The sequence below is a fragment of the Mercenaria mercenaria genome, chromosome 2 (genome assembly GCF_021730395.1).
Source record: "Mercenaria mercenaria strain notata chromosome 2, MADL_Memer_1, whole genome shotgun sequence".
NCBI lineage: Eukaryota > Metazoa > Mollusca > Bivalvia > Venerida > Veneridae > Mercenaria > Mercenaria mercenaria.
The window spans coordinates 5160230-5185019 of record NC_069362.1 but is presented as its reverse complement, the minus strand read 5'-3'; the positions used below and the strand labels follow the sequence as shown (position 1 = coordinate 5185019).

The window sequence follows — 24790 nt, the reverse complement described above, 5'->3', positions numbered from 1 at the left end:
AACAGTTACTTCCATGTTACTGATTTATATATCTTTATATATACTGGCTGCACATACCAAATCCGGACAGTCCCTTAAATGCTTTATTTCGGTTTTTAACCTTGCTCATCTGTTTCCGATAAAATGGACGCTTGATTTTCAACAACACAGCGAAGTTACAACGGTTAAATAATTTTACAATAAATGCTACATTTCATTTTGTCTGCACTCACGAAGCATGTTTACATGTCGGGGGAAATCGGAAGTGGCGTGATGCGCATACGCAGTATTTCCGTGAGGTCCCGCCATTAAACCTAAGGCCCCATGCAAATTTGAGGTAAGCAGACTAGACGTTTAGTAAACTCTTAAACCGAGGAAATACAGCTTTGATAATTTAGTGCATGATTTTAACACACCCTAAAACACATTTTCATATCAAAATATACACTTCAAAAAGTGAATTTTTAAAAGATTCAGTCGGGAGAGATACGATCAAATCATCGATTCAAGAGAGGTAATTCAACCAATTCTATGACTCAGACACTGTACGACTATTGAAAATGAAGTTTTATTCAATATTGAACATAAATTGAAAATCAATAAAGTGACAACTCGCTGTCCATATATATGGTCCGGAAACATACTACTGTTAGACCTTAAAACAACCCGATTCGGTGGCCCTTCGTTCGGGCCTCGAAAAAGTACTTGACCTAATTTTAGAAGTAAACAAATTAGCTCTTTAGTTGGGAGGATAACCTAGTTTGTTTACGTGAAATTTCAACCATCAGATATATCTATTTCCCGAGTTATCGTGAAAAAGATTACAAAAATGTCAGGTTGTAGGACGCTAGCCAGTACCAAGGAAAACAAGTTAGAGCTGTCCGTACAAACAGTAAACGCTCAACTATTCCAACTGTTGTCCCAGAAGCTGGAATATTACCATTAATGTTAGAATATCTACAGAGTTTCAATCCAGTATCCGCATTAGTTTTGGAGATAGTTACTTGCATGCAAAACTTTAATCAGATGTTTTAAGTTTACAGGGGGCATAATTTGTCCAAAATGCATGTCAAAGTTATGGCTCTTGATGCTATATCCTTATTTTAAACCTCTGAGAATACATGAAAATTTCAATTCAATATCTGCATTAGTTTTGGAGATAGTAACTTGCATGTAAAACTTGAACCAGGATAAGTCCAAAAGGGGGTATAATTTGGCCAAAATACATGTCAGAGTTATGGGACTTGACCCAGTGAGGTTAATAATTGATCTAGAAAAAGAAAAAAATAAGTTTTAAAGCTATATGCCTTTGAAAGATAGCCATATGTACTTGCATACAAAACTTTAACCAAGGTGTGACGACGATGCCAGGGTGAGTATAATAGCTAGACTATTCCTCGCATAGTGGAGCTAAAAACAGGATTTCATTATTATGACAGTGTTAAATTGTATTCTTACTGAAAATACTATGAATATCACAACTTATTTCTAACAACCTACTCTTCAAATATATATCAATACATCAAGCTTATTGCATATCAAAATTTTGGTCCCCATTAAGCAGGTAAGTACATGTACAGTGAGAAACAACTGCATTCACACCAATAATCAATCAGCAAAATTAATTTTCAAATCAATCAATATTCTACTGATGCTATCATTCTGACTCTCGAAGTCCACAGGGTCGGTGGAATTCTTGACCTCGTTCGTGTATCCACTTATTTGTCACCCATTTAGAGCCAACCAGAACTGGACATGCTGCATGACGAGTATCATAGATTCCTTCTCCATTCTTATATAGATTATACCAGAATACTGCCTTACCCTGTCAAGCAAAAATAAAACAGTAAACTTTACATGGTCTACAGGGGCTAAGTTTTATGCTGATAAACATATTATATTGAGAAAACTTTTATTTGTGTGCAAAAAATCCTATAGGTTTAATGCTATTACATTGGAATATGAATTCCTGGATTTCAATTTTTGAATGTAAAATGAACAGGAATTTTATTTGCTCATTGGGACCAAATTTTGTGGATTGGGGTAACCACAAAATCCATGCAAATCAGTCCCCCAAAAATATTAATGAATTCAATGTGATATACAAGATTCAACTACAGTGTAACATTTTAAGTCATAACAAACAAAAAAAACAACAACAAAGATTTGTTAAGTTCTACCATCATTTTGCCTTGCAGTGAAGTATGTTACTTATATGGAAAACAGCTTGACAAAGAATAACAATCATGAGTATTTCATTCTGTAAAATCATCAATATATAATGTGGGTAATTGTAACTTTCAACAGACTCTATCACTACATCAATCTGTGAAATGGTATCAAAAATGAAAATATAGGCTTTTGTAGAATACCATTTTATCTTTAATATTGTTATCCATAAATTTATACACCCAAAAAATTAGTTATTATGAGTGAAATCAGAAAAATTTATGCCAACAAATTGATGAAACAATCAAGAGTAAATCTATGTAGAAACAGACTGAGAATAGTTGAAATGTCTTACCAGACACTGTGACTTACCTTCTCAGGGAATACTTTTAATCCAAGATATGGAAATACAGTGGCACCCCCTGCTTGTACATCAGATAACTGTAATTAATAAGGAATTTACTAATTTATATAATAAACATGACACAGGATTACAGAAGTAGAAACAAGCCTTTAAAACTCTGTGACTTTCAAACATCATACATAACCAAAGGCATTTTAATATAGCATAAAACGTGCAACTATTTTTTCAAGAACAATAAAGCATAACATTAAAGTAGACCTACAACCTTTTAAAATATTATTTTTCTGCCTATAAATGACCCAAGTCCTGGTCGATACTGAGTAATTTAACTATTCATTTGTTTGTTTTTAAGTCAAAACATCCCTGTTTTAGTGGCATTTCAAGACATCCACTGCCCATCTGGGAATTATTTTTGGCAAAGATGGGCAACTAGGTGGAACCAGCCAACATAAACTATCTGAATCTTTTTTATCTTCCTCTAACTAAAGAATGCTACACCAGCAAATTTAAAGGCTTTTAATCATAATGAGGGGTAAGTGATTCAAAATCAGTGATCTAAACCAAGATGGCTAGAATACATGTACTTTGGTATTGAGAAATATCAAGGAATTTCATAATAAAATATGTTGTCAAAAATAGAAAACAGAATTTCCAAAATTGTGAATAAAGTAGAGGAAGAAAATGCTTATGCTTCTGAAAAATTGTTTTCAATGCAATACATAAAATTCCTTACCAATAACTTAATTTCTTTTTTGATTACTTCCCTTTATAGTTCTCTGTACTGTATTAAAAGTAGCACTTATCTAGCCATGTAATTATGCAAAACATTTATATGTACAGCTGTTATATCTGGTTTTTTTTGTGTGCATAAAATCTAAAGCCTTATTATAACAAGAGAACCATGATGGTCCTGAATCGCTCACCTGTCCCCACATGACACAGTTTTGAACTGAGTATGACGTCGTTTTTTCTATTATTTGACATAGTGACCTAGTTTTTGAGCTCATGTGACCCAGTTTTGAACTTTACCTAGATATCATCAAGATAAAAATTCTGACCAATTTTCATGAAGATCCATTGAAAGATATGGCCTCTTAGAGAGGTCACAAGGTTTTTCTATTATCTGACCTACTGACCTAGTTTTTGACCGCACGTGACCCAGTTTCAAATTTTAATTAGATATCATCAAGGTGAACATTCAGGCCAATTTTCATACAGATCCCATGAAAAATATGGCCTTTAGAGAGGTCACAAGGTTTGTCTATTATTTGACCAACTGACCTAGTTTTTGATGGCACGTGACCCAGTTTCGAACCTGACCTAGATATCATCAAGGTGAACGTTCTGACCAATTTTCATGAAGATCTTGTGAAATATATTGCCTCTAGAGAGGTCACAAGGTTTTTCTATTTTTAGACCTACTGACCCAGTTTTTGAAGGCACGTGACCTAGTTTCGAACTTGACCTAGATATCATCAAGGTGAACATTCTGACCAATTTTCATGAAGATCTTGTGAAATATATGGCCTCTAGAGAGGTCACAAGGTTTTTCTATTTTTAGACCTACTGACCTAGTTTTTGACGGCACGTGACCCAGTTTCGAACTTCACCTAGATATCATCAAGATGAACATTCTGACCAACTTTCATAAAGATCCCATGAAAAATGTGACCTCTAGAGTGGCCACAAGCAAAAGTTTACGGACGGACAGACGTACTGACGCATGGACGGACGACGGACACCGCGCGATCACAAAAGCTCACCTTGTCACTTTGTGACAGGTGAGCTAAAAATGTTCCTGTATTTGCGGATTTCGATTAGTCTTGCACTAAGTGGCAATGTGTGACCATGATGGCAAATATGTTATTAAGTTATATGTTAGGCAAAATATGGACTTGTATGAAAAGTTTAACTAATTTCCAAGTCCAACAAGAGCTGTCGGAGGACAGCAACGCTCGACTATTTAACAGCCTTGTCGCTTGAATAAATAAGAAAGTCGAAAAAGGGGCATAATTTAGTAAAAAAGTAAAATAGGGTTATGGAACCTGCATAGTGCTTATCAGCTCATGACAGTGGACAAGTGTATGAAGTTTCAATCCATTCCCATTAGTGGGTACTGAGATACCAGCTTACATATAAGAATTTAACCCAAAAACTCCTAAGTTGAAAAAGGGGCATAATTTTGTAAAATGCAAAGTTGAGTTATTGACCCTTTGCACTGCACGTCATATCATGAAAGTGAACTAGTGTGTGAAGTTTCAATCCTTTCCCATTAGTGGATACTGAGATACCAGCTTACATACAAAAACTTAACCAAAAATTTCTATGTTGAAAAAGGGGCATAATTTTGTAAAAAATCAAAATAAAGTTATGGGACCTGCTTTGTGCATGTCAGATCATGACAGTGAACAAGTGTGTAAAGTTTCAATCCATTCCCATTAGTGAGTACTGAGATACCAGCTTACATACAAAACCTTAACCAAAAAATTCTAAGTCGAAAAAGGGGCATAATTTTGTAAAAAAGCAAAATAGAGTTATGGAACCTGTGCAATGTAAGTCAGTTTATCACAGTAAATAAGTGTGTGAAGTTTCAATCCATTCCCACAAGTGGTTACTGAGATACAAGCTTACATACAAAACCTTAACCAAAAATTTCTAAGTCAAAAAAGGGGCATAATTTTGTAAAAAAGCAAAACAGAGTTATGGAACCTGTGCAATGTAAGTCAGTTTATCACAGTGAATAAGTGTGTGAAGTTCCAATCCATTCCCACAAGTGGTTGCTGAGATACCAGCTTACATACAAAAACTTAACCAAATCGGGACGCGGACGCCGACGCCGACGCGGACGCCGACGCATGGGCGAGTCCAATAGCTCTACTATTCTATGAATAGTCGAGCTAAAAAGGGTCATAATTCAGTCAAAATAGTTGACAGAGTTATGTACACTTGCCTACAGATGGAAATCATGTTGATATACTATAGTGTTAAAAGTTTCAAAGCCACAGTTCAAATAGTTTTGACAAAAATTTCAAAGTCCAAAAAGGGCCATAATTCAGCCAAAATAGTTGTCAGAGTTATGTACTCTTGCCTACAGATGGAAATCATAACGATAAACAACTGTTTAAAGTTTAAAAGCCATATGTCAAATAGTCTTGACAAAACATGGACATATATGAAAACAGAACCAATTTCCAAGTTCAAAAAGGGCCATAATTCAGCCAAAAAAGATGACAGAGTTGTGTACTCTTGCCTATTGATAGAGACTATAATACTGAACAAGATATAAAAGTTTCAAAGCCATATGTCAAACACTTTACACAAAATATAAACTGGTACGAAAAACTAAACCAAGATTTCTAAGTCAGAAGGGGCCATAATTCAGCCAAAATGCTTGATGGAGTTATGTACTCTTGCCTACAACTGGACATGGTGATGGTAAACAAGTGTTGAAAGTTTCAAAGCTTTATCTCAAAAGACTTTGTCAAAATGTAGACTGGTACGAAAAACTTAACCAAGATTTCTAAGCCAAAAAGGGGCAATAATTCAACCAAAACACTTGATGGAGTTATGTACTCTTGCCTACAACTGGACATGGTGATGGTACACAAGTGTTGAAAGTTTCAAAGCTTTATCTCAAAAGACTTTGCCAAAATATGAACTGGTACGAAAAACTTAACCAAGATTTCTAAGTCAAAAGGGGCCATAATTCAGTCAAAATGCTTGACAGAGTTATGTACTCTTGCCTATAACTGGACATGGTGATGGTAAACAAGAGTTGAAAGTTTCAAAGCTTTATCTCAAAAGACTTTGTCAAAATGTGGACTGGTACAAAAAACTTAACCAGGGTGTGACGCCGACGCCGTGGTGAGTAGGATAGCTCTACTTAATCTTCGAATAGTCGAGCTAAAAATGGTATGGAGCATGCTTAATTTACTGTAACAGGCCATCACAAACACTACACATATTTCATTAAAACTTTCAAAGCAAACGTGAATAGAAATTATTGTAATTCTCAGCCACACTTGATAACCATTTCACCTAAACAGTTGGAACCTTGATAGCAGTCATTACAGAAATTTTACAACTCTGCATCCAATATTGCTTGTAATTATTGTATTATATGATAGTTCAATTGAATTCTGATATACATACATGCAATGGTGTTGAAATGTAAAAGACCAATATGAATCTGTGCTAAAAATTTATTCTAGGCCTCTTAATGAACTTGCTGGTTTATATGGAAGCTTATCTATAGTTCACTAATGCCCATATAGGCAACTCCTTCAGAACCCTATTACTAATGTTAGTGGAAGGATTGTGCAAGATAAAGATGTTCCAATTCTAGAAACTTTCCTGCTTCTTTAGAGCACCAGGTTTTAAGGATTTCTATCCAAATGTTAGTATTTTTTTATTTGGAGGAGAAGAGGCTCAAACCCATGACCCCTGGTTTCATAACCAGTCAGTGTCACCACTTTTTCTTAATGAACGACCACTACTTTTAGTTATTCTTTTCTCAGTAAAACTTACATAAAACATGAGGGTAGCTATTCTGTTGCCCGTTCCTAGACCTTGGAATGCGTTTTCTTCTTTCTGAATCATTGTAAGACAAGATTAAATAAAATCAAAGCAATAAGCCTGTATATCTATTTTGTGACTAGATACTGTACATTGGGTAGTATTTGCATTGGGTTAATTTTTGCCAACATTCATAAATTGTGGAAATCAGGAATTTAAAATGCTATCTTTTGAAAATATCAACCTTCATCAACTTGAAAACAATCCAGAGATTCTAGATGCAATTTCTTAAAACTGAAAACAAAGCAACTGGCTCTGAAACTGTGAAATACAAATGGTGCAAATAATACCCAATGTACAATAGTCAACAGAAAATATGCAAAATGTACATGCAAGAGCTCTACCTGCTGTGCCTACAACAATGCCAGTCAGCATTCACAAAAAAACCATTGTTTTATTGTGGGGCATAATTTTTTAATTCAATTTTGGTCAAAGAAATTCTGTTCCTGTCAAGAATCAATATCTAATTTCTTGTTTTGTATTTGCTGAGTGGACAATTTTCCTATGTAATCATACACGTCAGTACTGTTTGAGCCTTTTAAAACAGTTTTCCAGTAATTTCCTTAATATGTCATAGCCAATTATGCAAAACAATTTGATCAGTAATCTGTACCAAATGAGACTTTTTTCCTTCAATATTTAATAAATGTATCTTGCAAAAATTTTATACATCAAAGCAAACCATACTGTTAGTATTTTATCCATAAACAAGACATGCTTTTGGATAAGAGTCTAACTGGTCATGCTAGAAGAAATAAGATCAAGCTCATTGCACTGCACAATTTGCATATTATCAACATCACAGAGGTTGAGATTTCTATACACAGTTGTGTACGCATATGTGTAGCTATACATAATAATATGCACCTGCTAAGTTATGAAATCTCAACCTCTGTCATATGTAACAAACAACATAGAAAGAACACTTACATAAAACATGAAAGTTGCAATTCTATTTCCTATTGCCCGTTCAAATGCTGTTGGTTCCCTTCTCTATAGGAAGCATGGCATTAAAACAACAAAATATCTTGTAATTAATTTACAGCAATGTTGATAAAAAATTATGACAGAAGCCTGATTTTTACTCTTTCATACCGGTAAATAAATTCATTTATGAAAATCTGGCCATTTCACTTGTGCACAATCGATCACCTGAGGAGGACCTTGACCTTTTCGACCTTGCTTCTGACCAAGTTTGGTGAACATCCATTAAGCAGCTTATTAAAAGTTACTAAATGCTTTTTCAAGTTTTTACTGTGACAGCCCTTATATGGGTAACCATATGAACAAACTTAGTTTAAGTTTGTTTGTTTTGGGTTTAACGCCCTTTTTCAACAGTATTTCAGTCATGTGACGGCAGGCAGTTAACCTAACCAGTGTTCCTGGATTCTGTACCAGTACAAACCTGTTTTCCATAAGTAACTGCCAACTTCCCCAAATGAATTATCAGAGATGGAGGTCAAATGATTTCAGACACAATTTCTTTCATCAAATCATCACGGAGAACATACGCCCCACCCGGGGATCGAACTCACGGCCCTGTGATCCATACACCAACGCTCTCCCTACTGAGCTAAGCGAGCCGGCTATAACTTAGTTTAAGAGCATACTTACTGAAGCGGCCATTACAATAGACCTAATTTTTATAACCAAAGCTACACACTTTAAGTCTTGATATGCAGCATACATGATATAACAACAATTATTATTTTATCTAAGTCAATACAGTGAAGTTCAATTAAAGAACTATTAACATAATTATACAAAATTCAAATCACAGCCAATAAATCTACTCCTTTAGCTTGCTTCTATCATGACTTCAAAAATAAAGAAAAATGATTAATATAAAACTTACCCTTGCAAAATCAAAATGAGGCTCGTATTGTCCACCAATGCCATAGTTAGCTATCTGTAATTCCTCGGCTGTTTCCATATTTAAGCCTGTAGTTGCTGCTATACGTTTATTTATATGAGCTATATCTGGAGAGTCATAATCTGATAACCAACAACTGAAACAACAAGTTAGAAAAGTCATGTTTTAACATTATTAATACACGAAAGAAGAGTTTACACGTTGGCAGAGTTATTTCACAAGGGCATAGCCTGAGTGAATTATTCTGGCGACGTTTATCCGGTTTTGAGTGTTTTAAAATACATAAATACATTATTTGATTCAAAAATGACTTTAATTAAAACAGAAGAAAAAACTGAGTAGCGCTCTTTCTTGGCCGGAACAAAAACATTGACGTCATCGCCCATTAAATTGACGTCATTTTAGCAGAAGTGCGCTTGAACAGAAAGAGCATAATTATTAGAATATTCCATTTTACTTTACTGTAAAATCATTATTATTATTTGGGAACTATTTTCTGTGTGTTTCATGGTTGCATTAATCTGCAAAATTAAACAAACAAATAAGTATATTTTTGTTTATTTTTACATTTCAACATCATAAATTAATGTTCTAATGAAATAGTTGTTTCGGCCAGTCAAACATTCCTATGCTAGTTAAATAAACAATTCTATAGCAAATTTATATATTTGGGAATCTTCAAATTAACAAATTGTGGTCAGCTGACTCTAGTCATCCAATGACCCTGGCAAGCAGAAGGAAACATGGAGAGCATAGACCTGTCAAATTCAAATATATTTTAAACTTTTCAGATTACTTTCAGTCCTGGAGATATTCAATATCTTAATAACTCTTGAATATTTCCTTTTTACTCTTGCAGACTTCAGGCCAATATCTGAGGTTTCCTTTCAGTTGTTTACAAACTGACATGTACATAGAGATACTGATCTTTGATTTCAAACATTTGACTGGCCATGATTGGTCAGAGGATTGTTAGTATTAGAATCATTTTGTCAACTGTCGTAAACAGTTGGCGAAATTCTGTATGACACTGTCTACTACATGACTAAAGATGTAAAACATTGACAGATTTCTTGTATAAATTTTATGGAAGATATTATTATGTTTCTAAGGAATCTTTTGTATTTAGAGGGAATTCTTAGGTCGTTTTTATGTATTACAAACAGAGAAAATCTAACTTTTTCTGAGACAAAATTATAATATTTTCAAGTAATACCCAGCAAATATTTCTAATAGGAAGCTTTTCTAAACACAACATCATTATTCGCAGTATAAAATGACTAAGTAATCTTGCCTACCTAGCAGGGAAAGTATACATTTGTCTGAGCATGCGCCAGGGATAGATATTCCTGTCTTTCCTTTGAGAAAAATCTTGTCTAAAATAGCTTGCACTTAGGTGACATCACATAGTACTGGAACTATTATGACGTCATAAATTATAAAACTAATGCAAGGAAATACCCAAATCTATTTGTCACCACAATCTGTTTTGAAAGCGAAAGGCAAGAAAATTATCTTACATGTCTGCCTGTGTAAGACAACTGTTTTCCCAACCCTTGGGACAGTTTGGATAAAAAACCTCACTAATTCTCGGTTTTCCATTCCACACTGTCCCTCGGGTAGGGAAAAATGGGTCTTACACAGGCTGAAATAATATAAAGTGAGATGTACTGTTTTAGGTTCTCATGTTAATCCACACACACATTTGGCAATCTTAAGTAAACATGCCTGGTCTCGAATAAGCTAAAGCAGATGTTAACTTCCTGTGTAAATATTTAACAGAAGCTTATGGGTAAGTTTTCAATTAAGGCTTTATCTGAAACACATCACAGATGAATTCTTTTGTGTCAACATGCTCAAGTCCAAGATCTGACTGATACTGACCATCCCCATGCAGCATGTACAAATACACCCAAACATGTGCAAAGACAGAAACTGGGGAACTAAAATTGGTCTGTGTTGCAGGTTTCCTTAACTAACAGGTTAAAACAGATGCAATGTTTAAACAGGAAATGAAACGATCAGAGTCAGATGGCCTCTGTTCACAGAGGGCCTTGAAAAGAAGTTTGACTATACCAGATCTTCATACTTCATAAACTTTACCCTGCTAAATTTCTATAATGAACTGGTCCATCTTTCATTTTGGACAGTACCATTAGCTGTTAAAAGGGGTACTTACTAAAAAGATACTGACTGAATGGTTAACAGTGCAGATCTTTATCAGACTGCATGGACATGCAAGCTGATCATGATCCTCACTGGTCGCAAAGGCAGAATCAATTGTGTCCAGCAAAGTAAGGGCTAAAAATATTTAGAAAATGATTACCTCTTGCTGACACGGTACCCGGCAGTTTCCAACTTTCCTGTCTTAGGATTGTGAACTGTTGCCCTACCAAGCTAGAGAGTAGACGAAAAGCTTCTTTCAAACAACATACATGCATGTATAAACTACTAAATACTGCAGGGAATAAAAGCAAAAGTTTAACTACTATCTGATGCACATATTTCATAACAGCTTTTGAATAAGAAACATGTTTACCTTACTAAATGTTTCAAGGAGATGATGATAAAAATATGTTTTATTATCTACAAATTTCTTTTTTTGTATTTTTCTATAATATTTTTACAAGCATGCACTTTCTGCATTGTTTAAAGTTATTGTTTATCTAACAATCACATGCAGATGCAAATATAAATAAATAGAATTTTAGTCATAAATAAAAATTATATTTTGACAAAGACTTTTCAACTTAAGAGAAATTAATATGAATAAGTGTGTTTCATTTTTTAATATCTAACAGCTTCTATCACTTTTTATGAGATGTATATACTCAACAATTGCAAGATATGAAACACTTTTTGACAGAAAACTATTATGAAATATGTTAACCAAATATTAACTTTCTTGCAAGAAGGTAGTAAGGCAGTGGATCTGTAAGAAAATTATGTGACTTTTTTGTGGTCAAGTATTTGAGCCACACCATAAGAAAACCAACATACAGCATTTGCGACCAGTATGGATCCAGACCAGCCTGCACATTCGCGCAGTCTGGTCAGGATCCATGCTGTTCACTAATGGTTTCTCTAATTGCAAAAGGCTTTGAAAGCGACCAGCATGGATCCTTACCAGACTGTGCAGATGCACAGGCTGGTCTGGATCCATGCTGGTCACAAATGCACTATGTTGGTTTTCTCTTGGCACGGCTTATCTCTACAAATGGGTTTTCAACATTCTTTATCCTATAAGAGAAGCCCCGTGCTTCTAAGGCTTTCTATATGGGCCAAATAATGCCAAAACAAAATACCAAAATTACAGTTGAAACTTGGTATCTTCAACTCCCTTATCTCAAATTCAGGCTAGTTTGAAGACATTTTCAAGTCCTAGTTATCTCGAAGTAAAATGCCCAAAACCATGGAATTTGAGATTCCTAGTTTCAACTGTATATTCAATTTTGTGGAAACTTCAGAAGCCGTTACAGGTCCACTAACTTAAACAATATCACTCAAGTGTAAGCAGTACATCACACCAAAGCGTAATTTACCTCTTACTGACTCTGTAATTAGCTGTCTCTAATTTACCTGTGATAGGGTTATGTACAGTGGCTCTGCCAAGCTACATAATATATGTCATATATATTTAGATAGAATGTAATCAGCAAGTTACTGTAGAAGTTCAGATTTAAATTAATTTTCTGCACCGGTCAGGAAACGTCTAAGACAGGATTTGCGAACATTTTGATCATATATTCAGTCTTTTCTAAAAAAAAATAAATAAATATTAGATTAGCATAAGAGCTAGACCTCTTTTTATTACTGTATTTATTACATGTAATAAATATGACAAGCAGAGGTTACCAAGTTATGACTTTCATTTTAACAGGTCACAGGATGTCATTAGAAAAAAACACTGGTCTCATTTGAAATAAACATTTAAAACCACAAATATTTTTGTACTATTGCAAACTGAATTAAATTAGTACATGTCATTTTATGTACTTACCCTTGGAGTGGCCAAACGTTGTATAAGTTTAATCTCTCTGTCACTAATACTGTTGTGGAAAACTGATAAATATGGGTTCAAATATAAGACTTCTTCTTTGGCAGGGGAGAGAATCAACAAGGGATGGTTATTTGATTTGTATCGACAATATAGTCTATGCTGGTATTTGTACGGCTGAAATACAAGAAACATCATTCTACTGGTTAAGACTAACTAAAACTAGAGATGTTTTTGAGAAAAGCACATGTCTCCCACAATTGTAGTATAATTATGAGTCAATCATGCACCAAGACCTCAACTGCCTAATCAGACTTTCAGTGCTTTGATTATTTCCAATCAGACTTTCAGTGCTTTGATTATCAAAAAACAAGTTTTAAGGGCCATAATTCTGAAGTGCCTGGGCCGATTTGGCTAGCTTATTGGCAAACACATTTTGTTCAAGTTTGGTGAAGATCGGATGAGAAAAGTTCGACTTAGAGTGCGGTAAGATTTGTGGCAGAGGGACACACACAGACAGACAGAAGTAAATCAATATGTCTCCCACCACACAGTGGTGTGGGAGACATAATTTTCACTTTTCACTTTTGACTTTAAATTTATTTGTTTCACATGTCTGTACTGAAACTTCTCTCTTTTTACAAGAAATTGCTGTTTCTGGATTTATAATAAAAATAACTGTATTTCCTGTAGTCTAGCAATGTTTGTCTGTTTTGGGTTTAGTGCTGTTTTTCAACATAATTTTCAGTTTAAAATGTAACAGCAGGCAGATAATGTAACCAGTGTTCCTGAATTCTGTACCAGTACTTACACTTTCTCTACAAGTACCTGCCAACTTCTGGCAGAGGGACACACACAGACAGACACAGACTTTTGGAGCTATGCGCGATACAACATTAAAATGACAACTTCTCTATCTGAATCAGGGGGAAAGGACAAATGATTTCAGACACACTGTTTATAAATCAAATCTTCATGGAAAACATACAACTTGCCCAGGGATGTCCCTACAATCCTTATATCTGAGCTCCCCCTACTGAGTTAAGCAGGTGGCTACAGTCTACAGTGAGCCAAAAAAAAACAAAAACTAGAAATGTGTCCATGGGACACAGATGCCCCCACTACGTGACATTAAAATGACAATTTTTTCCCAGGTCAGGGGCCAGAACTCCTACAATACTGAATGAATCCGGATGCAAAACCCCAGGTGCACAACTGCACATGCTGACCAACATTCCTGTAAACTTTGGTGACTCTAGGTCAAATACTTTTGGAGCTACGCACGACACAACATTAAAATGACCCATTTTTAACTAAGTCAGTGGCTATAATTCCTACATGACTGAATGAATCCCGATGCGAAACCCCAGGTGCACAACTGCATATGCTTACCAACATTCCTGTAAACTTTGGTGAATCTAGGTCAAACACTTTTGGAGCTATGCGCGATACAACATTAAAATGACAAATTTTTTACTTAGTCAGGGGCCATAACTCCTACATGACTGGATGAATCCGGACGCGAAACCCCAGGTGCACAACTACACATGCTGACCAACATGCCTGTAAAGTTTTGTGACTCTAGGTCATATACTTTTGGAGCTAGGCGCGACACAACACTAAAATGACCAATTTTTACAAAGTCAGGGGCCGTAACTTCTACATGACTGAATGAATCCGGACGCGAAACCCCAGGTGCACAACTACACATGCTGACCAACATTCCTGTAAAGTTTTGTGACTCTATGTCGAATACTTTCAGAGCTACGCGCGATACAACATTTTCGGAAGGACGGACGGACGTTCCTACATATGGATACTTATGTAACTACTCTTTTGTTCTCTCTATTGTTCTTTTAGCCACTTAGAGAAAAATAGCCACATAAAAGCCTTACGGAATGAATGACATCAAAGAAAAAGTACAGTTACCTATTGTTCCTATAGCCACCTAAGTATGCAAATGTGAGCTCGGACAGACGGACGGACGGAAGGACAAGAGCAAATCTATATGCCCCCCCACAAAGTGGGGGCATAAAAACTTGAAATATATGAAAGCAACTGTCAATCACTAAACATTTTAACAAATATTTTATTTTTGTCTTTTACTATTCACCCACTCTGTCAGCCTTGTTTCAAATTCATCTTTGTGATGTTTACTTTTATACTCAAAACTGACATTTTGCAGATGAAAACTGACAACAGCTAACCCTACAAAATCTAAGAAAATGCCCAGATAGCAACAGCCTTTCCTCCATAAAAACCATAAAAAATGTCCTGATATCATTATGTACAAACTTACTTTAATGGTCTCATTCCTGCACAGAGCCTCATATGCCATATATTCTTCTCCACTCCTGTACTCATCCAACTGTCTCTTGTTGATGACTTCACCATCATCTCCACGTTTTGCATTCTCGTCTTCTTCACGCAAAACCCTCTCATAATATTCTTTGTTACCTTGTGCTCTATTATGATCTGGAGCTGATGGAGTAACATTTTAAGAATTAAGCATGGCTTTGAGCATTAAACCCAATGAATCAAAGTTTATGCTTTTTGTTTTGTATGTCCTGTGGTTCAATAGCATATATTCTTGCATACCAGACTGGGAATTCTGGCGATTTCTCCCGTGCTGGAAAATTCCATCTTACACCCCAGGGTGTAAGATGACTTGCGTGCTGTAAATGACGTATAATGAACTACTTAAATATGTACAGAAGATTTGTGTAGTAATATCAATGTTTTACGTAAAACGGGATAAAAATCAAATACCTTGCTAGTTTCTGTTTGTTCCTTATAACATATTTCTCGATTGAAAAAACATCATTTTACGGAAATAACATGTTTCAATGCAGATGATAAAACAAAACTGGAACTATTACGTTGTTTTCGACTATGTAATGTCATGACGTACTTCCTGTTTACGGATGTAAAGTTCCCGTGCTTTGTTAGTACGCAACTATAAGAAACAAGAGCTGTCTCCATAGGATGACACATGCCCCCGATGGCACTTTGAATGAATATATAGTTATGGCCGATGTTAGAGTTTAGGACCTTTGACCTACGGAACTGGGTCTTGCGCACGACACGTCATCTTAATGTGTCACACATTCATGCGTAGATATTTTAAAATCCATGCATGAATGACAAAGATATGGACCGGACACGCCTATCAATGCACTATCATGAAAAATGACCTTTAACGTCTAAGTGTGACCTTGACCTTTGAGCTACGGACCTGGGTCTTGCGCACGACACGTCGTCTTACTGTGGTACACATTCATGCCAAGTTATTTGAAAATCCATCCATCGATGACAAAGATATGGACCGGACACGCCCATCAATGCACTATCCTTTAACGTCTAAGTGTGACCTTGACCTTTGAGCTACGGACCTGGGTCTTGCGCGCGACACGTCGTCCTACTGTGGTACACATTCATGCCAAGTAATTTGAAAATCCATCCATCGATGACAAAGATATGGACCGGACACGCCCATCAATGCACTATCCTTTAACGTCTAAGTGTGACCTTGACCTTTGAGCTACGGACCTGGGTCTTGCGCGCGACAAGTCGTCTTACTGTGGTACACATTCATGCCAAGTTATTTGAAAATCCATCCATCGATGACAAAGATATGGACCGGACACGCCCATCAATGCAGTATCCTTTAATGTCTAAGTGTGACCTTGACCTTTGAGCTACGGACCTGGGTCTTGCGCGACACGTCGTCTTACTGTGGTACACATTCATGCCAAGTTATTTGAAAATCCATCCATCGATGACAAAGATATGGACCGGACACGAAAATTGTGGACAGACTGACAGACCGACAGACAGACTGACAGACGGTTCAAAAACTATATGCCTCCCTTCGGGGGCATAGAAAGTGCTATAAGAAAATCAGTTGTTTGAATTTATTTTTACTATTATTTGTTGAATATGGCATGCAAGAAAAAGATTCAATCACTGGCTGTAGGTGCAGATGGGAATATCTGGCTCTTGGGTAACTATTAACGCTGTAACTCGGCAGGAGCCTTGTTACCGCTTAAACAGTTACCCTCGAGCCAGATATTCCCATCTGCACCTACAACTAGTGATAGAATCTTATGTTAATGTGCCATGTAGAAATTTAACTTGATAAAGATAGATATGCAGGCAAAAGCAAAACAACAACTTCCAGACCATACCCATATCAAGCTGATTCTGATATATAACAGTACATAGACCAGATTGATGGCTTTAGCCTGCTGGCAGCAAGTGATTTTGCCTTTGTGACTAGTACAGACCAAGATCAATGTCTGCACTGTTCGATGTTCTGTCAGTAAATTTTCAGTGAACACCCCTTTCAAGAATAAGTGGTACTGCCTAAACTGAATGATGGACCAGTCCATTTTAGAAATACATCAGGGTAAAGGTTAAGTGTGTATAAACAAGACGGCAATGCTGACCCTGACCCACTCACCTGATCTTAACTGACACAACCAAGTTACAAATTTCTGCTAGATTTTATAAAACAAAAACTCTCACCAAGTATCTGTACAGTGTTCACAATTTGACCTAAAGACCTACACTTTGACCCCAGATGACCCACTTTCAAACCCGACTTAGCCTTCAATAAGAAAAAACATTCTGACCAGGTTTCATACAGATCAGTTAAAAATTATGGACTAGCGTTTTCAAGGTTTTATATGATTTGACCTGGTGACTTAATTTTTAAAATTAGATGAAACCGTTTCAAACTTAACCTTGATATCATAAAGACAAACACCAAACAAGGTTTCATACAGATCAAGTAGAAAATATGGCCTCTGGAGTTTTAAAAAGCATTTTTCGATAACATTAACTATTCAACTAGTTTTATTATATTACTATGACCCCATGTTATCCAATTTCAAACCTGGCTTAGATAACATATAAAAAATTCTGACCAAGTTTCATACAATACAGGTAGAAAATATGACCTCTAGACTGTCAACAATGTCTTTCTATGATCTGGACTAGCAGCCTAGTTCTTTTATCCCTAGATGACATAGTTTGAATCTTGACTCAGATTTCATAAATACAGAGGTAAGGTAAGGTAGAACAAATGTCTCCTAACAAAGTGTTTTGATTTGATCTACATGTAGTGCCCCCAGCTGACCCCGTTTAGAACTTATCCAAGATTTAATGAAAACAAAAACATTCAGATGAAACTTTGACTCCTTGAGTGTTAATGAACACATCCTGGACCCAAATGCTGGATCATCTACCTAAAGTAATAGCTCCCCTTGAACCTCTGGTTCAGGTGAGCTAAAATCATATGCAAGTTTTGTGCCTCAATTGCTATAAACACTGCTCTATGTGGATACAAAGCAGGTACTTTTTATTGCACTCAGATTTACAATAAATTTAATACAGTCAAATGACACTTTTACATGTTCTGTAGTTATGTAAATGAAAACATGAAAACATCAAAGCATACGAAATGAAACATACTAATATGTAAATGAGAAGTTCATTTGCACATATTTAAATTTATACCTATTTTAATTAAAGTTTTCATCTGGTTTATGTTTCTTAAGCTCACAGTCAACTATCAGTATTTTTCATCGTAAAATTTCTTGCAGCTTGGTGAAAAATTTAAAGACCAAGGTGCAATGCCGTAAATAACAACATAAAGTACTAGGGACTATTTCTGAGTAGTCTTGTATCGTCGATCACTGGTGGTGTTTTTCTGTCATTATTCTTGACACTTCTTAAGCGATTTCAAACCTGTTCTCTTTGTAAGAACCTACTTGCAGTGATTAAACTTGTCACAAAATTCAAGTGATAAATACAAAAGTCAAACTGAGTCTTCACATCAAAAGAAAATGCTAAATTGAGACATCTGACAATAAACTGACAATAAAACAATACTTACTCAGTGTAAGCATTTCATTTGTCAATGTCAAAGCTCTTCTTACATTGCCTTGCTGAAAAAATTAAAGGTATCATTAATGTGAGACTAGTTCAAATGGTTGTGTATGGCTCTAAGTGCTCATATTGAGGTGTGAGAGCAAAAGTATTCTAAATGCATATGGAAGCACTTTTAACTACTTTGCTTTCAACCCTTGACCCACTCTCTCTCAAATGAAGGATGAACTGAAGGTTTTGCACGTTATTATCGTGAAAACTTGTGTCAAGCCATCTGATAATTCTTAAGGGATTAACAGATATGGAATAAACATGAAATACTATCTACCTGACCTTTTATCTCACTGTACAACTTTACTTAGAACCAGCAAGACTAAGTCTGTAGTCTGAATGTCATCTCATTATTGGAAATATTTTTGTAAAGTTATTTGAAAAAACTTAAAGGGGTTTAAGAGATACAAAGTTGACATGAAATACTGCACATCATTCTGATCTCAGACCTTTACCTTTGATCTTGAACTGACATGACTGAAATTTGCATTCTACAGGTGGGCTAATTACACCAAACATTTGTGCCAAATTATCTGGAAATCCTTTAAATGGTTTAAAAAAACAGAAGACATTAAATACTGCCTTCCTGACCTTTGCTCTCATAGGTCACAGCACTACCTTGACCTTAAACCAACACTACTGAAAGACGCTTTCTGCACATTGTACCATCGTGCAAAAATTTGTGCCAGGTTAATTGAAAATCCTTTACAGGGGTACAAGATACAGAGCAAACACAGAGTACTGCTTATCTAACTTCTGACCTTGAACAAACGTGACTGAAAGTTGTGTTCTGCACATCACCTCATTTTTCAAACATTTTACGCAAAATTCTTCAATACGGTAAAAGACAGAGTGGACACAACTCTGTGATGGATGGAGGGATAGGCAGATGGATGGACCAAAATCTCTCCCTCTGAACTTTAGGAAGAAATAACTGGGCAGTCCTTCAGCCAATCAAGTTTGAAAAAGCCTAGCCTATGATACATGATACTTTTGAGTTCACTTATCTTTTGTACACATGTACATGTCTGAATTATACACACTGACATGTATGTTTGCTTTTACTTTCTATTAAACTAATCTGTGGTAGGGTGCTGGTTGTTCAACTGGGAGGTTGTGGGTTTAAATTCCACTAGGGACATAATGCATATCTCTGTTAGGTTTTCCAGATTGATTCAAACATCTTTAAGATCAAGCTTAATAAATATAGCTAAACTAAACTACACTGTTATGTGCTTGTATATTTAGTACTAACCTTATACAGAGAGAACTGAAGGTAATCAAGGACTACAGTCTTTGGGGCGGTCTCATTTTTCTCATGGACTACTTTCTCATAGGCCTCCTGCATCCACATAATGGCATGGTAATAATCCTGACCTACATACGCCTGTCTGCCAACCTCAAAACATTCTGCAGCTAAAATAGTTCAGAGAACACTGGAAACTGCTCTGTTACATCCTTTAGTAGGTTTTGTTATTGCCAGGATAGTGTCATGCAGGAAAATGCTCAGGGTTCCACATGCAAGCATACTGTACCTACCTTGTGTGATCAGCTCCATGAGGGTTATCCTTTTTATAAGCCTCAATACTACTTAACTCCCCTCTCTATCTCTAAGGTCAGCTCTACTTATTACAGGTAACATTATCTGTTACTCCCAAAGATTATGGATCCTTGTTTCCGGTAAATGCCTCACTATGACATTATCAATCTCCCAAGATAAGCTATGCTTACTTCAAGTAATGGTCTAACCTTACCTTTATCTTAAGATCAGCCAGTAAAAGCCAAACAGTAACATTACCCCAACCTCAAGGTTAGAAATAGATATTCCGCATTACAGTAAAACTATAGTATTACCCCTATCTCAAGATATTAGTATCCTCATTTCAAGAATATGCCTAAACAGAACATTATTTCCCCTTCTCAAATTCAGGTAACCTTATTTCTGGTAAAAGCTGAGCTATAACATTACCCTGTCTCAAGAGGTTAGAATCCTTACTTACGATAAAAGCCCAAGTAAAAAATCACCTCACTCTTAAGACCAAGCATCTCTCTGAACGTCCACTATTAAGCATACTTATTTCAGGTGTAAGCCTCCTTCGGCAATACCTGTTTTTCAAGATTCAGTTTCAAGAAAAACACTATACACAACAACAAAGAAACAAAAACAGCCAAGTTCTCATTTCTAAGTTTAATGTTAAACTGTCTAATTACACTTAGTCTTATGCTTCAAGATGGAAAGATGGAAAAGAAATATTTGGCTTTCATTTTCCTCTGTTAGAGGGCAGTCTCCATTTATATGCAATTTGCTAACATTTATTGGGAATCTTACCTTTTCATCACTGTTGAAAATACCATTACGACTTGTACGTAGCTAAGTCAGATCGAAATTATCTAAAATTACAAGCAAGCGTGCTATCACTTTTACCTTATAATGTGCAAAAGCCAGATAATCCATAACGGCGACAGCATTTACATCATATTCATCATCATCCTCTACCTCCTGAACTTTAGCGAGAGCTTCATCCATCCACATAATGGTGTGATAGTAGTCCTCGTTGTTGTATGACAAGCGACCAAGCTCAAAACAGTCCTGTGCTAAAAATGCACCATGCAAGATTGGCATAAAATCAAAATATTAGCATGCGGTTAATAACCATCATGACATACCATTTTCGTGAAAAAAAAAAAGTTTTGGGCCACCCTTTATCTGTGTATGTGTGTTCGGGTTTAACGTCTTTTTCAACAATTTTTCAGTCATATAATCAATGGTCCTTTATCTACATTCCAGTAAAGTATATAAGATTTTTTTGGAAGCAAAGAACCTAACCAAGCATATTTATGGTGGACTCTCATCGAGTCTGTTCATGAGAGGTCAAGTTAGACTTTGGTAAGTATTATCACCATCTATTCAATTTGGCTTTGTTTATAGAAATCTGAACTGCTGTCAATTTAGCTGAACAGTCTATGGTAGCTTTTGCATAAAGCTTCATTACAATCTGTTTGTTTGTTTGTTTTGGGTTTAACGCAGTTTTTCAACAGTATTTCAGTCATGTAACGGTGGGCAGTTAACCTAACCAGTGTTCCTGGATTCTGTACCAGTACAAACCTGTTCTCTGCAAGTAACTGCCAACTTCCCCACATGAATCAGAGGTGGAGGACTAATGATTTCAGACACAATGTCGTTTATCAAATAGTCACGGAGAACATACGCTGCGCCCGAGGATCGAACTCACGACCCCGTGATCCGTAGACCAACGCTCTACCTACTGAGCTAAGCGGGCAGGCTGAGCTAATGCAATAATGACATAGCTTAAAGGGAATTTAGTGTCAGGCTCACAGTGTTTAGGATATGCTTGTGTGATACATTTCATAACTTAAACTCTGGATGCATGAATACCAGCATGCTTCTTTAATACGCATTTTAACTTTTATTTCTAACTTTTGAAAGTTTTGTTTGTTGAAGGTTTGTAGTCACACATACAGCATAAATCTGTATACTCTACTGCTTATTCTTACTGCAGAAAGCTGGCTTAAAACACTGATTTTAGCAAACCAGTCCAGCAGCTTCAATCCAGAATTCATTCAACACCAACTTCAATGTTTGGAGACCAGTCTCAGGCAGCAATAATTTCATTGGTAAATTTCTAAACTGAGTTCTGCAACAACCAATCACAGGCCCAACATTTGAGACTAGATTCGAAAGCCTGTATATTAAGTTTTTTGGTGCAACAGGCAAGAGATTGAAAGCCAGTGACTTTAACCACTCCATAATAAAAAGCCAAAAACTACAGATACAGAAGACATCAGTCTAACAAAACAAATAAAAAAAACCAAACTAAACATCCTCCAACTCTTAAGAGTTAAAACACATCATTATTTTTATCCTGGCTGATACTTCTTCAATAAAACATGCATGTTAATAAATAATTCATGACAGTTAACTGCCCTGCAAATCTGCACAGAAACACAATTAACCAGAGTAGATTGTTTACAAAACTAATATTTCAAACACATGGGGACATTGTTAGTGACTTTTACAATTATGTTCATGCATTAGATGCTTCCAATTTTTTTCACCTTATGTGGAGTTATTGAGGCAAAATAAACTCATATGTAATTCTTAGTCTCACAGACAAAATGCACTATAATTCCATGTGTGTTAGTACAGAACATATATAATTAAGAAAGTGATGAAAAACTGCTACATATCTATGTAAAAACTATGGCTGTAAACTATGTTCATAACTAGGTTATCTTTGAGGTTAAGCATAACTTAATCCTGACCAGTCTTCTGTTAACATCCACTTTCACATACTAGAAAATTGCTTCTATGGAAATCAAGGAGCTGCGCTCAATAAACGCTTGATGCCCCAGTGGCATCCTTGTCGATTGATTTTCCAAAACGAGGTCAAGGTCAAGGTCAAAATGAGGTCAGATGATGTTTAAAGATGAGGAATGGTCACAGGTTACATCTGTATTAGTATCAATTCATTCTTGTAAGCGGTATTGATGCTAGACGAAACGGTCCCATTTGGTTAACCAAGAGATGGCCCATACAAAGCAACTTAAGTCCAAAACGAGGTCAGGTGATGTCTGAAGATGAGGAATGGTAACAGGTTACAACTGCATTAGTATCAAGTCATTCTAGTAAGGGGTATTGATGCTAGACGAAACGGTCCCATTTGGTTACTAGTAACCTTGTACGGACCGACGGACAGGACAATCATTATATGCCTCCCGCATCAGTAGATGCCGGGGGCATAAAAATATATGAAACTCATAGAATTTATTACGAGTGTCTTCGAGTTAAAAGGCATTAAATCAATAATACATGTACTAGTTTAAAATGATTTAATTACAAAATTCTCTTGTAAATTTAAAGCTGATTAGACCAAGTTAAGAATAAATAAGAAAATGCATTTGCAATTACTTATTTTAAGCATTACTCTGTTTTAAAAGATTTTCTGTATTACAACCAATACCTGAGAGTTCAGGGGAAGTAACTCCACCAACATTTCCTCTGGCAAGTTCAGTTGTCTCCAACTTGTATGTGTCCTGCAGACGTAGCAATGCACTCACTGCACCTGTCAGATCTTCATATGTTGGCAATTGTTCACGCATCCCTTCAACCTTTCTGTACAACTCTGAAGAAAAAGCATGTATGACACGTATCTAAATTCAAGAAAGATTCATTATATATAAATATATTTGATTTATATAACTTCATTCTGTCTAACAACTGACAAGGCCATGAACAATTCAGCAAGAAACATGACATTTTAAATTTTGAATAAAAAAGGAACAGAAATTCTACTTTTCAATTGGATTTAATTTCGTTGATTGACTCAACTATGAAAATTAGTTCCACCCCACGAAAATTAATTATTTTACAGCATTCAATCTTCTACAGTGTGTATACATGTAAAGTACATTAATTTTGTAAGTAAAAAGTACTTACCATTTCTGCTGTTATTTTTTATCACAACATCAATATCATTGTCCCAGTCTATTGTAAAATGTTTCACAAACAAAAATGCATTCACTGGATTTCCCATGTACTTATCAGGGTCCTCAAGGGCCATTGCACTGTGTTTCTCAAACTCATCAGCTAGTCTGAAAAGTAACAATATTAAATGAAGCATAACAATGATACAAGATAATTTATATGGAGAAAAGCCAAAAACTGAGGTGGGCAGTGTATGAGGGAATCTGAAAAATAATATGAGCCGCACCATGAGAAAACCAACATAGTGCGTTTGCAACCAGCATGGATCCAGTCCAGCCTGTGCATCAACGCAGTCTCGTCAGGATCCATGCTGTTTGCTTTTAGAGCATATTGCATTTAGAGAAACCGTTACCAAACAGCATGATTCCTGACCAGACTGCGCAG

The 24790-nt window shown here is 35.9% G+C and overlaps 1 protein-coding gene across 6 annotated transcripts in view; it reads right to left on the bottom strand.

Annotated features, from left to right (window-relative positions):
• Positions 1-24790, bottom strand: part of LOC128550233 (prolyl 4-hydroxylase subunit alpha-1-like) — a 34759-nt gene continuing 9969 nt past the window's right edge. The window contains exons 2-12 of one of the 6 annotated variants that reach the window (XM_053528853.1): positions 24359-24513; positions 23883-24044; positions 21326-21495; positions 18857-18908; positions 15257-15438; positions 12961-13134; positions 12503-12573; positions 8943-9096; positions 8018-8080; positions 2521-2589; positions 1-1804 (exon numbers count right to left, since the gene is read on the bottom strand). In XM_053528853.1, coding sequence (XP_053384828.1) covers positions 1637-1804; positions 2521-2589; positions 8018-8080; positions 8943-9096; positions 12503-12573; positions 12961-13134; positions 15257-15438; positions 18857-18908; positions 21326-21495; positions 23883-24044; positions 24359-24513 — 1420 coding nt within the window. In that variant the 3' untranslated portion in view covers positions 1-1636. Of the gene's footprint in view, positions 1805-2520; positions 2590-7039; positions 7103-8017; positions 8081-8942; positions 9097-11286; positions 11358-12502; positions 12574-12960; positions 13135-15256; positions 15439-18856; positions 18909-20155; positions 20317-21325; positions 21496-23882; positions 24045-24358; positions 24514-24790 lie in introns of all 6 variants that reach the window. The other 5 variants (XM_053528866.1, XM_053528868.1, XM_053528848.1 and 2 more) reach the window with 5 other exon arrangements.